Source organism: Suncus etruscus, chromosome 12, assembly GCF_024139225.1.
Source record: "Suncus etruscus isolate mSunEtr1 chromosome 12, mSunEtr1.pri.cur, whole genome shotgun sequence".
In the NCBI taxonomy this organism is placed as follows: domain Eukaryota; kingdom Metazoa; phylum Chordata; class Mammalia; order Eulipotyphla; family Soricidae; genus Suncus; species Suncus etruscus.
The window spans coordinates 85,711,190-85,725,993 of NC_064859.1; the positions used below are offsets into that span (position 1 = coordinate 85,711,190).

Genomic DNA, 14,804 nt, shown 5'->3' on the forward strand with positions numbered 1-14,804 from the left:
TTTATAGTGTGCATTATTTTCTAGACTATACCTTTAAGATAAATAGTTTGGCATGCTGCACAGTACAAATTGTATATTCCCTTTTTACAACCATTCCTGCAAGAGTAATGACACCTGAAAGTAGAGCAATAATTAGAAAATTACAAAGCCCCAACGCTAAGGAATTTTATTAACTTCAGATGCCTGTATTCTTCTCTCAGTGGACATTGTGAATGCAAACCGAAACAGAGAGATGGGTATAAAACAGTGGTGTCAAACTGTTTTCAAACACTCAGAACAAACAAAGTACAAATTCTACACAGACAGGATGAGGAGCAAACAAAGAAAAAAACCAAGGTTCAGATCTATGATTAAGGTAACAGACTGTGAAGGAGACAAATGATCATCTATGGTGTTTATGAAATAGTATATAAATCAGGATTCTCAAGAGCAACAAGAGAAACAAAAAAATTATGATTGGTATTAGCTCGCATGTTATGAAGGTCAATTGGCTCCACAATATGTCCCTGTCTTCAAGCTGAAGAATTAGAAGATATATTTCAGTCTGAGTTCAAAGGCCTGAAAACCAGCACAGCTGATAGTGAAATCCCCAGTCTAGGAAACTGTATGGGAAAGTGAGGGGAGTCACTGGTGTAAATCCAATATATGCATGTTAGAACAGAGGTTGCAATACCCAAGGACAGAAGGAAGAGGTTCCAGCTGAAGAAGAAATAAAAGTATTCATCCTTCTTCCAACCTTCTGTTCTATTTGGGCCCTCAGATGACTGAAAGAAGTCTGCCCAAAACAATGAGAGGAGCTCTTTTTCACTCAGCTTATGGATTCAAATACTTTTTCAGAAACACCATTATAGATATACTCAGATGTTTTATCAGATATCTAGCTCAAGTCAAGTTGGCATACAAAATCAGTCAGGAGAAATAGCAACAGTATTATTAATTCCAATGAGCAAGTACTCTGATGTTTTAGAAGCCTTTAAAAATAACCAAACTTTTTATTTCTTATCAGTTTGCCATATTTTAATTGATAGGACCAAGTCACTTCCTATACCAGGATATAAATTTAGTATTACAACACACACACACATATGAGATAACACTACCTAATATTGGTGGATGGGAACTTTCTGATATGTTTCTCATATTCTAAGAGTCATGCACGAATGTAATCTATTCCCCTTGATTATGTGTTGGACCTAATGATTTGTTTCTAATAAAAACCAATAGTGCAATTAGGTTCTAGTCTGCAATCTCCACTTGTCAGCAGACACATTCTCTGGCCCTCTGCTCTGTGTGCTGAGATGTAGCATGATTGGAGAAAGCTATACATTAAGGAACTGAGAGTGGCCTAGACCCAACTGCAAGAGATCATCTAGGAAAGGCTTGGCCTTCAGTCCAATGACTCTCAAGTAACTGAGTCCTGCCAATAATCATATGAATAAGCTAAAAAGCAGAATCTTCTCATTTCAGATACTCAGATGAGACCATAGACCTGAAAGAGACCTAATGACAGTCTTGAAATTCTGAAGTTATGTTATGGTAAGATTCTAGATTCACAGAAATAATGAGAAAATAATTATGTACTAATATATGTTAAGTTTGGGGGCAATTTATTAGACAGCTGCAGATAATCAAAAGAATAGTTGATCTAAGACTGATTATGATAGGAGTAGTTGACTTAATAGTGCTGTGTATGTAAATATTTTAGGGGATTATTATGCTACTGACCCTACCCTGATTGGTGATTGTGCCCTACCCTAGGGTGTGACCTGGCATTCTGCCCCCACCCTAGGGTGGTACCTGATTCTGCTTCCACCATTGGGTGGTATCTGATCCCACCATTGGGTGATACCTGATTCTGGGGGATAAAAACAAGGGTCTGTGGAAGGCGAGGGGCTTTTGGCTGGAACTTATGCTGAGTCTTTGGACTTCAGTCTTTTCCACCGAATAAAGCTAATATTTCCACAAGCCTGACTGTCTGCGAGCTGTTTACCCACCGTTTCACCTCAGAACTGTCGGCTGGACAAGGTGGCAGACTCGTGTTCCAAGCTGGAGGGGAAAGATCTCATCCTCCATCCCTCCATCAGTCAACCTCTTCAGGGGCTGACTTGCAACAAATAGTATTATAATAGTAATTGATCAAATGACTGATTTTGATTATCATCACATATAAATCATTCCACCATCATTTCCACCATGATAAAAGCTAATATATGCAATTTATAATTGTACACACCATTCTTAATTCATTACATATCCCAGACATAAACTATCCTCATGTTAATATCTCTATTTTATAGATGAGAAAACTGGAGTACAAAGAGATCCAATAACTTGTACAAGGTCACACTGATAATATATGTGACAGTGAGTATTTGAAAGAAGTAGGTGTCTCGGCTTCAGAAACAAGCAACTGAACAAGCAGAACCATAGAGTCACAGCTGACTCCTATAAAGATGGTCATCTTAAAACACAAGAGAAGATTGTAGGAGACATGAAAGAAATGAGAAACCATGCAAAATGGTAGGAAAAAAAGTGTACGTTCTGAACAAAAGGGGAAGAGAAAGTAATCTTTGAGTGAATGGAATATAATACTGAATTCTATTCCAAAATAATATCTTTTTTGATTAAGAGAAATTTAACAACCTCCATTGACATTTAAAACTTCATTCAGGGAATCTCTGGCTATCTTTTTCCAAGGGAAATTATGAGTAAGAAGTCTGTGTTAAACTGACGGGAAAAGTGTGACCTATAAGACTCCAATGAAGCTATTTTACCATATGGAGAAAGAAAGGTCAAAATCCTAGGTAGAGAAATCCCACGAAATAATCACTTTCTATCTTGCATTCTGATGACCAGCTTAACTAGTTGCTCTTCATTTTCACTCATAAAGCTGTAGTCATCATTGCTGTGGATTAGTCTGATTCCTCCATAGACCTTAAGTTTCCTTACCTCAAAGACTGCGTTATTCTCAAAATACAGCAGAAGGACTGACATACAGGAAATGCTTAATAAATGGTTGTTGAATGAGGAAATAATGAAGTTGTGAATCATATTCATTCAATGGGTCATTTTCATTGGTGTAAGTACTGCAACTTCAAGGTTTTCTTTTGAAATATATAGTTCACTATCTTACACTGGCACTTTAAAGGGACCTTTGTATCTCCACTTTGTGTCTCACTTAACATCTGCCACACAGTGTCACTCAATATACATATTTGTGAGCAAAAGATTATCTCATAGGGGCCAGAGAGAGCAAAGCAGAAGGGTGATTGCCTTGCACGCAGCTGATTCAGGACAGAAGGCAGTTTGAATCCCAGCACCCCATATGGTTCCCTGTGCTTGTCAGAAGCGATTTCAGAAGCCAGGAGTAATCCCTGAGTGAACCAAGGTGTGAACCAAAATCCCCCCCAAACCCAGAACAACAACAACAACAACAAAGAGAATACCTCATAAAGGCTGTCATACAATGAAAGAAGTGAGATAACCATAAAGGGAAGTGTACAATATGGTGGAGTGTGTGGGGTTGGAATGAGACTCTATCATTAACAGTATTGTACGCGATGGTGACTAAAATGAAATTAAAAACAAAAACAAACCTAATGAATATACAAGAATCCCGACTAATGACAAAATAAAGATTAAGTGTTTTATTAAGCAAAAAAACTCCGTTGGAAGATATAAGAATCCAGACTTTCGGGGCCGGGCGGTGGCGCTAAAGGTAAGGTGCCTGCCTTGCCTGCGTTAGCCTTGGATGGACCGCGGTTCGATCCCCCGGTGTCCCATATGGTCCCCCAAGCCAGGAGCAACTTCTGAGCATAGCCAGGAGTAACCCCTGAGCATTACCGGGTGTGGCCCAAAAACCAAAAAAAAAAAAAAAAGAATCCAGACTTTCAACTCAACAAAGACAGAGTGTTTCTGTAAGGATAGTTGTTTGCCTCTCACAGAGGACGATGTCAATACATTTTCTTTCTTTTGAAAGAAGGCAAGCATCTTTGCAAAATACTCCCTCAATAGATCTTCTTGTCTAGGTCCTAACTGGTGACTGATCTGACATAGTCTTTTATAAAGAATAGTAAGTTATATATAAGAACTCAAAATAACCTTAAATTAAACAGCATCCATTCAGAAGATTTCCAACCTCTTCAGCATTATCTTTTGAAACTTTAAGAGAATTTCATACACATACACTCACACCGACCTACAGTAAAATGATAAGGATAAAGGCAACTATCAATTAACCTCTGGTTTGTCCATCAACTGTGTCAGGTGACAATGCGCCAAGAAAGGAAGAGGATTGGTACACATGCAACACTATCACCTCGAGTCATACTTACTTGGAGCTCAGGAGCAATCTTCAAAATCTGAAGGGTCATATAACAGCCTATTGAATGGCTTATGACCACAAGTTTCATATCTTTTGGCACATGAGCTCTCAGGAAAGCCAGTTTATGTTCTATTTGCCCACGGAGTCCATAGATGTCCTTGATTTCTTGAGCATTTGACTCTAAAAACAAAAACATGAGGATGTTCTCATTCATGAAAGTAATCATTTCACAGGTGATGTGAAGAGATAGTACAGTGAGTAAAGCACTTGCCTTGCATGTAGCTGACCCTAAAGCTAGTCCCCCACCCCAGACATCCAGGAGTGATCCCTGAGACCAGTGTCAGAAGTAAGCCCTGAACACCCCTGGGTGTGGCCCCCAAACAAAGAGCAACAACAACAAAAAACTTCAATAGAAAATATTAAAAAATAACATTAACAAATAATAGTGGCCATTTCTATGAAGCCTCCAATGCACCAGATAAGTTAGGAATGTTATTAAAATGATATCAACCATTTTTCACAATTCCAGTTTAAAAGTATTTTATCTTCACCTTATAAATGTAAACATGAAACTATTTTAAAGTGGTAGACTGACAGTGGCATACTTAATAAGTGAAAGAGGCAACATTCAAACCCAGACCTCTGTTCTCAAAGTTCACAAACTTCTAACTATATCTTAATTTAGACCAAATTTAGGTCTCAAATTTGAGCACGTATTTCTAAGTCTTCATGCTATGTGGGTGCTACTTGTCCCAGGACCAGGCAGTAAAAGCGACCACCAATATTTCATTATATGGAGACAACATTTCATTATATGAAGAGACAAATAAGGAAATCCATAATACTGCTTCATTGTTTTAGATAATCTTTTTTTAAAGAAGTCAGAAGGAAAGACTTAAGTAGAATGCTATTATTTCTTTTAACCAGCATAGTCCTGACCTGAAATATCCTTTCTCTTTATCATAAAGGAACTGTTTTCTAGATTCTCCAGGAGCTAATTAACATGGTATCTAGTGAGTCTTCAAGAAAACAGAATGTCTTCAGGGCCTGAATAGCACCATCTCCTTGGGCCCTGCCATTTAACTACTGTCCTGGTTGGTTGAAAATGGCCAATGGGAGACCTACTGAGCAGCACTTGGGAGTGCAACTCCAATTACAGATTCTCCAACTACCAGATTCTTTATTTTTTGTTAATTTTAGTCACTGTGATTTATAATTTGACAATACAATCATGATTTTGTGGTTAAAAGGTTTCATGGATAAAAAAAAAAAACAAAAAACCATCAGAGTGTTTTCCTCTACCTGTGGTTCATGGCCTTCTCCCATTCCCCTCACTCTTACGTCAACATATAGTGATCAGTGAGGATACACAATAGTCTCCTATTGTGTCCTATTATATGTATCCTATTATACTCCTATGGAGTATAAGCTATTCGAGCATTGTTGTAATAGTCAAGAAATAACTATTTGGATTTTTAACCATTGGGAGCCCCACAGATTGCTGATTTATCTTCACCTCTTTCAATCTGGCTTTCTGCTGAACTTGTTTGTTAGAGGGAGAATAACCTGGAGGCTGATCTGGGAGGAATGATTAGGGAAGAACAAGTCTCACCTGAGGGATCAGTGTTACATAGGAATAGGAACTAAGGTTCACTGAGGGGTAAAAATCTCATCAAGTAGCTGTGCTGGCAGTGGGAATAGATAATCAAGAGTGTCAGAGTAAACTAGTAGCGTGGTGAGACACACATTTTCATTCTGCTGCTATCATTATTTCAAAGCTCTATCTTATTAAGAAGTTTAAGTTAAAAACTTCACGTGAAGATTAATGGCTTCACTAGTAGCTCCTCATTATTTAGAGAATATTTGTTGCTTCAAATAATATATACTTGATTATTTGGGTCAGGGTTCTTTTTGTTATTGCTGTTTGGTTTTGGGTCAAACCAGGCCATGCTCAGAGCTTACTTCTGGCTCTGCACTCAGAACCACTCTTGGTGGTGCTCAGGAAGCTCAGTGGGGAACTGGGGATTGAATCTGGACCAGTCATGTGCAAAGCAAGCATACTGTCTGTTGTACAATGGCTCAGGCCCCTGGGTCAAGTTTTATTTATTTTATTTCTGTTTTTTTTTTTGGAGGGCGACACCCAGAAGTGCTCAGGGGTTATTCCTGGCTCTGCGCTCAGAAATCCTGCCTGGCAGGATCTGGGGACCATATAAGATGCAAAGAATTGAACCTGGGTTCATCCTGGGTTCATCCTGGGTCGGCCACATACAAGGTAAACACCCTGCCGACTGCTGTGCTATTTCTTTTTTTTTTATCAAAGTGTCTATTCATTTCTTCTCCCCATTTTTTTTGATGGGATTAGAGTTTTTTTTTTCTTGTAAAGTTCTGTCAGTGCCCTGTATATTTTGGATATTGGCCCTTTATCTGATGGGTATTGGGTGAATAGTTTCTCCCACAGGGTGGGTGGCTCTTATTTATGTATCCTGGGCACTATTTCTTTGGATGTGCAGAAGCTTCTCAGCTTAATGTATTCCCATCTGTTGATCTCTGCTTCCACTTGTTTGGAAAGTGCAGTTTCCTCCTTGAAGATGCCTTTAGTCTCAATGTCATGGAGTGTTTTACCAACGTGTTGTTCTATATACCTTATGGTATCAGGTCTGATATCAAGGTCTTTAATCCATTAGGATTTTACTTTCATACATGATGTTAACTGGGTGTCTATGTTCGCTTTTTTGCAAGTGGCTAACCAGTTCTGCCAGCACCACTTGTTGAAGAGGTTTTCCCTGACCCACTTAGGATTTCTTGCTCCCTTGTCAAAAATTAGGTAATTGTATGTCTGGGGAAGATTGCCTGAGAACTCAAGCCTATTGCACTGATATGAGGGTCTGTCTTTATTCCAATACCATGCTGTTTTGATAACTATTGCTTTGTAGTACAGTTTAAAGTTGGGGAAAGTAATGCCTCCCATACTCCTTTTCCCTAGGAGTGCTTTAGCTATTCGAGGGTGATTATTGTTCCAGATGAACTTCATAAGTGTTTGATCCACTTCTTTGAAGAATGTCATGGGTATCTTTAGAGGGATCGCATTAAATCTGTACAATGCTTTGGGGAGTATTGCCATTTTAATGTTAATCCAGCCAATCTCTGAGCACGGTATGTGTTTCCATTTCCATGTGTCCTCTCTTATTTCTTGGAGCAGGGCTTTATAATTTTCTTTGTATAGGTTCTTCACGTCTTTGGTCAAGTTGACTCCAAGATATTTGAGTTTGTGTGGCACTAATGTGAATGGGATTGCCTTCTTGACGTCCATCTCTTCCCTATCATTATTGGTGTATAAAAAGGCTATTGATTTCTGTGTGTTAATTTTGTAGCCTGCCACTTTGCTATATGAGTCTATTGTTTCTAGAAGCTTTTTGGTAGAGTCTTTAGGGTTTTCTAAGTAGAGTATCATGTCATCTGCAAACAATGAGAGCTTGACTTCTTCCTTTCCTATCTGGATTCCTTTGATATCTTTTTCTTTTGCTTAATCGCTATAGCGAGTACTTCCAGTGCTATGTTGAATAGGAGTGGTGAGAGAGGACAGCCTTGTCTTGTGCCAGAATTTAGAGGGAAGGCTTTTAGTTTTTCTCCATTGAGGATAATATTTGCCACTGGCTTGCGGTCTATAGATGGCCTTAACTATATTGAGAAAGGTTCCTTCCATTCCCATCTTGCTGAGAGTTTTAATCAAGAATGGGTGATGGACCTTATCAAATGCATCTATTGATATGATCATGTGATTTTTATTTTTCTTATTGTTGATGTTGTGTATGATATTGTTAAATTTACGGATGTTAAACCATCCTTGCATTCCTGGGATGAAACCTACTTGGTCGTAGTGTATGATCTTCTTGATGATGCATTGGATCCTATTTGCCAGGATTTTGTTGAAGATCTTTGTATCAGCATTCATCAGGGATATTGGTCTGTAATTTTCTTTTTTGGCAGCATCTCTGTATGGTTTTGGTATCAAGGTGATGTTGGCTTCATAAAAGCTGTTTGGGAGTGTTCTTGTTTTTTCAATTTCATGGAAGAGACTGGCTAGGATTGGTAGTAGCTCCTCTTGAAAGATTTGAAAGAATTCATTAGTAAATCCATCTGGGCCTGGGCGTTTCTTTTTAGGCAGATATTTGATTACAGTTTCAATTTCCTCAGTAGAAATGGGGGTGTTTAGATATGCTACATCCTCCTTACTTAATTGTGGAAGGTTATAAGTGTACAAGAATTTATCCATTTCTTCTAGGTTCTCATGTTTAGTAGCATAAAGTTTCTCAAAGTAGTCTCTGATTACCCTTTGGATCTCTGTAGTATCTGTCGTAATCTTCCCTTTCTCATTTCTAATACGGGTTATCAGGTTTCTCTTTGTGATTTTGCCAATGGTCTATCAATCTTGTTTATTTTTTCAAGAACCAACTTGTGCTTTCTTTGATCTTTTGGATTGTTTTTTGGTTTTCCACTTCATTGATTTCTGCTTTCAGTTTTGTTATTTCCTTCTGTCTCTATTTTTGGTTCCTTTTGTTGGTCATTTTTAATTTTATGAGCTGCATCATTAAGTTATTCAGGTATGCCCCTTCTTCCTTCCTGATGTGTGCTTGCAAAACTATAAAATTTCCTATCAGGACCGCTTTTACTGTGTCCCATAGATTCTGGCAGTTTGTGTCTTCATTATCATTTGTTTCTAGAAAAGTTTTGATTTCCTCTTTGATTTCATCTCGGACCCACTGGTTGTTCAGTAGCAGGGTGTTTAATTTCCAATTGTTAAAGTTTTTCTTCTGTGTGGCTTTGTAGTTCACATCTAATTTCAGAGCCTTGTGGTCAGCAAAGATAGCCTGCAAGATTTCTATCCTCTTGATTTTATGAAGGTTTGTTTTATGTGTCAGCATGTAGTCTATCCTGGAGAATGACCCATGTACATTGGAGAAGAATGTGTATCCAGGTTTTTTTTGGGTGGTGTGTCCTATATAAATCTACTAGTCCTCTTTCTTCCATTACTCTTTTCAGGGTTAGTATGTTTTTGTTGGGTTTCAGTCTGGTTGACCTATCAAGTGTTGACATGGCCATGTTGAGGTCTCCCACAATTATTGTATTATTATTGATGTCTTCTTTCAGATTTGTCAGTAATTGTATTAGATAATTTGCTGGTCTCTCATTGGGTGCATATGTTTAATAGTCTGATTTCTTCCTGTTGCACTTATCCCTTGATTAGTACATAGTGTCCATCTTTGTCCCTTACAACTTTTCTGAGTATAAAGTTGGTGTCAACAGATATTAATATGGCCACCCCAGCTTTTTTTTTGTTTTTGTTTTTTTGTTTTTTGGGTCACACCCGGCAGTGCTCAGGGGTTATTCCTGGCTCCATGCTCAGAAATTGCTCCTGGCAGGCACGGGGGGACCATATGGGATGCCGGATTTGAACTGATGACCTCCTGCATGAAAGGCAAACACTTACCTCCATGCTATCTCTCCGGCCAGCCACCCCAGATTTTTTAAGAGTGTTGTTTGATTGGGTGATTTTCCTCCAGCCTTTGATTCTCAGTCTATGTTTGGTCTGACTAATTCAGGTTTGTTTCTTGTAGGCAGCAGCAGGCTGGATTCATCTTTTTGACCCATTTTTCCACTCTGTGTCTTTTGACATTGACATTGAGGGAGATGATGGTCATAGGATTTAATGTCATCTTTGTAGATAAGTTTGCTGTGTTTGTTGGTCTCTCTTGTCTTAAAGTAGACCTTTCAGTTTTTCCTTTAAGGCTGGTTTTTCATCTGTTAAGTTTCTGAGCTGTTGTTTATCCATGAAGCTATGTATCCTTCCTTCAAACCTGAACGTGAGTCGGGCAGGGTGCAGTATTTTCGGTGAGACATCCATTTCATTCAGTCTTGTCACAATATCCCATCACTGTCTTCTGGCCTTGAGAGTTTCTTGTGACATGTCTGCTGTAAGTCTTAGCGATGCTCCTTTGAATGTAATTGCCCTTTTTGATCTTGCTGCTTTCAGTATTCTATTTCTATCTGTGGGATTTGTCATTGTAACGAGGATGTGTCTTGGGGTGTTTTTCTTTGGGTCTCTTTTAGCTGGTACTCTTTGGGCATGCAGGATTTGATTGCATTAGTCTTTAACTCTGGGAGTATCTCTTTGATAATGTCTTTGACAGTTGATTCTTCCTGGAGATCTCCTACCTGGGTCTCTGGGACTCCAATGATTCTTATGTTGTTTCTGTTGAGTTTATCAAAGACTTCTATTTTCATCTGTTCACATTCCTTGAGTACTTTTTCCATTGCCTGATCGTTTGTCTTAAGGTTCTTTTCTAATTTCTTCTGCTGTGTTGAGTTTTTCTGCATCTCATCTTCCAGTACACCGATTCTGTTCTCAGCTGCTTTTACCCTGCTGGCGAGGCCATCTACTGAATTTTTCAGTTCAGCTACAGTGTTTTTCAGATCTGTTATTTCAGTTTGGAGTTTTCTGATTTCTGTCTTTGTGTTCTGTTCAGATCGATCTATGCTTTCTTTGAGTTCTGTAAACACCTTCCATATTGCTATTCTAAACTTCCTGTCTGAGAGGTTAATTAGATGGTCAAAGTTTTTTAGGTCATCAGAGCTATCATCTTCATTCTCTGTGCATGTTGATTGCCTGCGAGGTTTCCCCATTTTCTCACTTGTAGTATGTTTGTATATGTATTTGTATATGGTTGTAGTATGTAGTATAGTGTTGTGGTGGGGTTCATTGGGTAGAAAGAGTGCAGGGCTGTGAAGTGAAGCAGTGCGACTGCACTCTTCTGGAGCCTCTGTGAGTGCTATTTTTCTGGGCCCTTTTCGGCCCACTCCCAAGAGGTTTTGGAGACAGGACAGTGGAAAAACACACAGAGGCAACACTCACAGTCAGGAATCACTGGGCGGGTGTAGATTTTCCCAGCCTGACGTCACAAACAGGCGACCTTCCTTTCTGCAGAATACTGCGGATAGCTGGTTTTCATGGTCCGATACTGTTCTTTGGCGCTCTGGCCCTCAGGTGAGCCTCTGGGAGTGCTATTTTTTTGGGCCCTTTTTTTGGCACACTCCCAAGAAGTTTTGGAGACAGGGCAGTGGAAAAATACACACAGGCAACACTCACAGTCGTGAATCACTGGGCAGCCGTAGATTTTCCCAGCCTGACGTCACAAACAGGCGACCTTCCTTTCTGCAGAATACTGCGGATAGCTGGTTTTCATGGTCCGACACAGTTCTTTGGTGCTCTGGCCCTTAGGTGAGCCTGTGGGAGTGCTATTTTTCTGGGCCCCTTTTGGCCCACTCCCAAGAGGTTTCAGAGACAGGACAGTGGAAAAACACACAAAGGCAACACTCACAGTCGGGAATCACTGGGCGGGCGTAGATTTTCCCAGCCTGACGTCACAAACAGGCGACCTTCCTTTCTGCAGAATATTGCGGATAGCTGGTTTTCATGGTCCGACACAGTTCTTTGGTGCTCCAGCCCTTGGTTGAGCCTCTGGGAGTGCTATTTTTCTGGCCCTTTTCAGCCCACTCCTAAGAGGTTTCGGTGACAGGACAGTGGAAAAACACACACAGGCAACACTCACAGTCGTGAATCACTGGGCAGCCATAGATTTTCCCAGCCTGATGTCACAAATAGGTGACCTTCCTTTCTGCAGAATACTACGGATAGCCAGTTTTCATGGTCCGACACAGTTCTTTGGTGCTCTGGCCCTTAGGTGAGCCTGTGGGAGTGCTATTTTTCTGGGCCCTTTTTGGCTCACTCCCAAGAGGTTTCAGAGACAGGATAGTGGAAAAACACACAAAGGCAACACTCACAGTCGGGAATAACTGGGCGGGCGTAGATTTTCCCAGTCTGCTGTATTATCATTTTAATAAAAATAGTGAAGCAAATGTTACAGCTGTGAGTACATAAATGTGTAAGACTATATATAATTGTAATATGCTTTTTTATATTAAAATCATATAAAAACATTGTCTAAATCAAGACACAGCTTTGACATGCCTGTCCTGGCTGCCTAGTATAAATTTTAAAGGGAAGAGTAACATTCACTTTCTCACTCCCATGAAATCGAAAGTCCCACCGAACTTCATCTAGGTTCCTGCTATACATTGATGTCGCTGTGGATAAGAAACTGCTCCAAATTGTTTTACTTAACTCACCAAACCAAATGACTTACTTTCACCGCTGTCCTGATCCTAATCAGTTTCAGTTGTGAAAGTTAATTTATACATATTACATATTACTGTTAGGCTTTATCTGTGCCTATTCCTTGATGATCATTTTGTATCTAAACATTGTACTGAAGGGACGAGAGGGAGGCATTCTATTTAAGATTGTCATATCAGAAAACAAACAAAAGATAGCTGAAAATCCCTAATGCAGATATTAAGGTTTGATTATTATTATTCTCCCAATAAATGGTGTCTAATCATCAAATGTTTTCTACCTGAGCAAAACTAATGATCTGCTACGGATGACAAAAGGAGAAAGAAGAAAATGAGGAAGGACTCAAATGATAGTGTAGGGGGTGAGGTACTTGCTTTGCATGTGGCAGACCTCAGTTTACTCCCCAGTGCTACATGGTCCTCTGAACACAGCTAGGAGAACCCTGACAGAGAGCCAGGAGTATCCTTCTAGCACCATCAGGTATTGTCACCATCTCCCCCATGCAACTAGAAAGAAAAAAAGGATGGTGGAGAAGGAAGGAAGGAAGAAAAGAGAAAGGGGAGAAAGGGAGAGAGGAAAAGAGAGTGATTTAGCAAAAGGACATAAAGGTATAGGCTTAGCCAACAACAAAAACGAGTGTGAAATGTGTCAGGCACCACAATTCTATTACCACAAATAGTCATGTGGTAATTGTCTATGAATTCTCTGGCTATTTGTGATTACCGATAAAGGTAGAACACAGAAGATCATAAGGAAGGGTTAAGAACAGATTATACACATGATCTGTTAGCAAAGTTGTTTATCATTTAGATCCATGCACTTTTCCTTGGGATTCCTTTTCCAAGTGCTTTAGAAATGTTACTTAAAAAAAAAAAAAACAAAAAAAAAACAAAGAAAAAGGACAGATCAGGTCAGTCACTCAACATCACTAAGGATCTAGACTCAGAGTATGAACAGTGATAGGACAGATAAAGGATCGTAAAGAAAGGAGAGGGACCAGCAGCTGTAGTGCCCTAGTCCTGCTGTGTGTTGTCTGTTTTCACTGAGAACCCAGTAATTTTCTGGCTGTTTAACATCCATTCTGGATCTTCCTCTTGTTTTTTGCTTCTCTTCAGCTATGTGGAAACTTGACTGTTTATTTCTAGTGACTGAATCTGAGAACTGATTGGCTGTCATTGGCATGGACTCATCCTGTCATTCCATTTTATTTCCATGTTACTGTCAATCACAGTCTTGGCGAGAAAGAAAAGCTCTACTGTTTTTTTTTTTTTTTTTCCTCTCCTTTTCAGTTTTGGACACTGGTCTAGGAGTGTATTATTGTTTCTTTGGAGAAGCATGATCCAAACTCATCATTAGTTGAAAGATTGTGTAACATTTTAAGGTAATGTTTTATCAGCTGAAACTAAACCACTAAAATGTTTAGCTTTTATGTTACAGTTTTGAACAAATAACTCAAAATAGTTGATAATGAATCTGCCATCAAGTAAGCTGACTCTATGGCAAATCAAAGCCAGAAAGAGAGTTTATACTTCTAATTCCTCAAATTTTCTTTTCACACTTTCTTTTCCCCCCTTGAATCACTCCCTTCTGACATTGGTGAACATCTGTTCTCCGAATTATACTCAATTTATGATTGTGATAATATGGTGTAACTAGAATATTATTTCCAACTGTTCATAATTTTAACATGTGCTAATATAAAGCAAAACATACTTTCAACATTTGATGTGACTATAGCTCATGTCCGTTCTCTCAATGATCACTTATTTTTCATACCGCATTTTTTTTTGCATGTCAGAAAACCTGCTTCTCAGAACAACGATCTTGGATGATGAATGGTATCTCTGTCTTGCCTCTCCAAGAGGCAAGATACTGTAACTTGTTTCTGCAAAAATAACCTTCAATTTATAGAACAGATGAAAGCAGAAGTGTTCTGGAGAACGGGGGTGGAGAAGAGTCGTGAGGTGGCCTATCTCCAGCGGCTCTTTGGTATACTTCTGGCTACTCAGAATTCAGATGGAAAGTCGCTAACCCAAAAGGCAGAGAATGAATTTCTATTTCTTCGTTTGTCCTGTCGCACCACACATAACCTAAGTGGATCCTCAATAAATTCTGGATCAAGAGTTGCCCTTTTACCCCTTGAAACCACAGCTTCCTTTGGCCCTCTGGTGGCCCTCTGGGCTAATGCCTCTAGATGGCACTGTTCTCATTAGGTAGCAAAAGACCCAAGCTCTAATTACCAAATTATGGACTCAATAGGACACAAGCAGCCTAGGCAACAAGCATTCT

General features: G+C 39.4%; 1 protein-coding gene across 1 annotated transcript in view; it reads right to left on the reverse strand.

Annotated features, from left to right (window-relative positions):
* The window catches only part of LDAH (lipid droplet associated hydrolase), a 96,723-nt gene that overhangs the window by 51,964 nt on the left and 29,955 nt on the right, over nucleotides 1-14,804 (reverse strand). Inside the window, exon 4 of the mRNA XM_049784665.1 lies at nucleotides 4,335-4,504. Within this exon, the coding sequence (XP_049640622.1) occupies nucleotides 4,335-4,504 (170 nt within the window). The remainder of the gene's footprint in view (nucleotides 1-4,334; nucleotides 4,505-14,804) is intronic.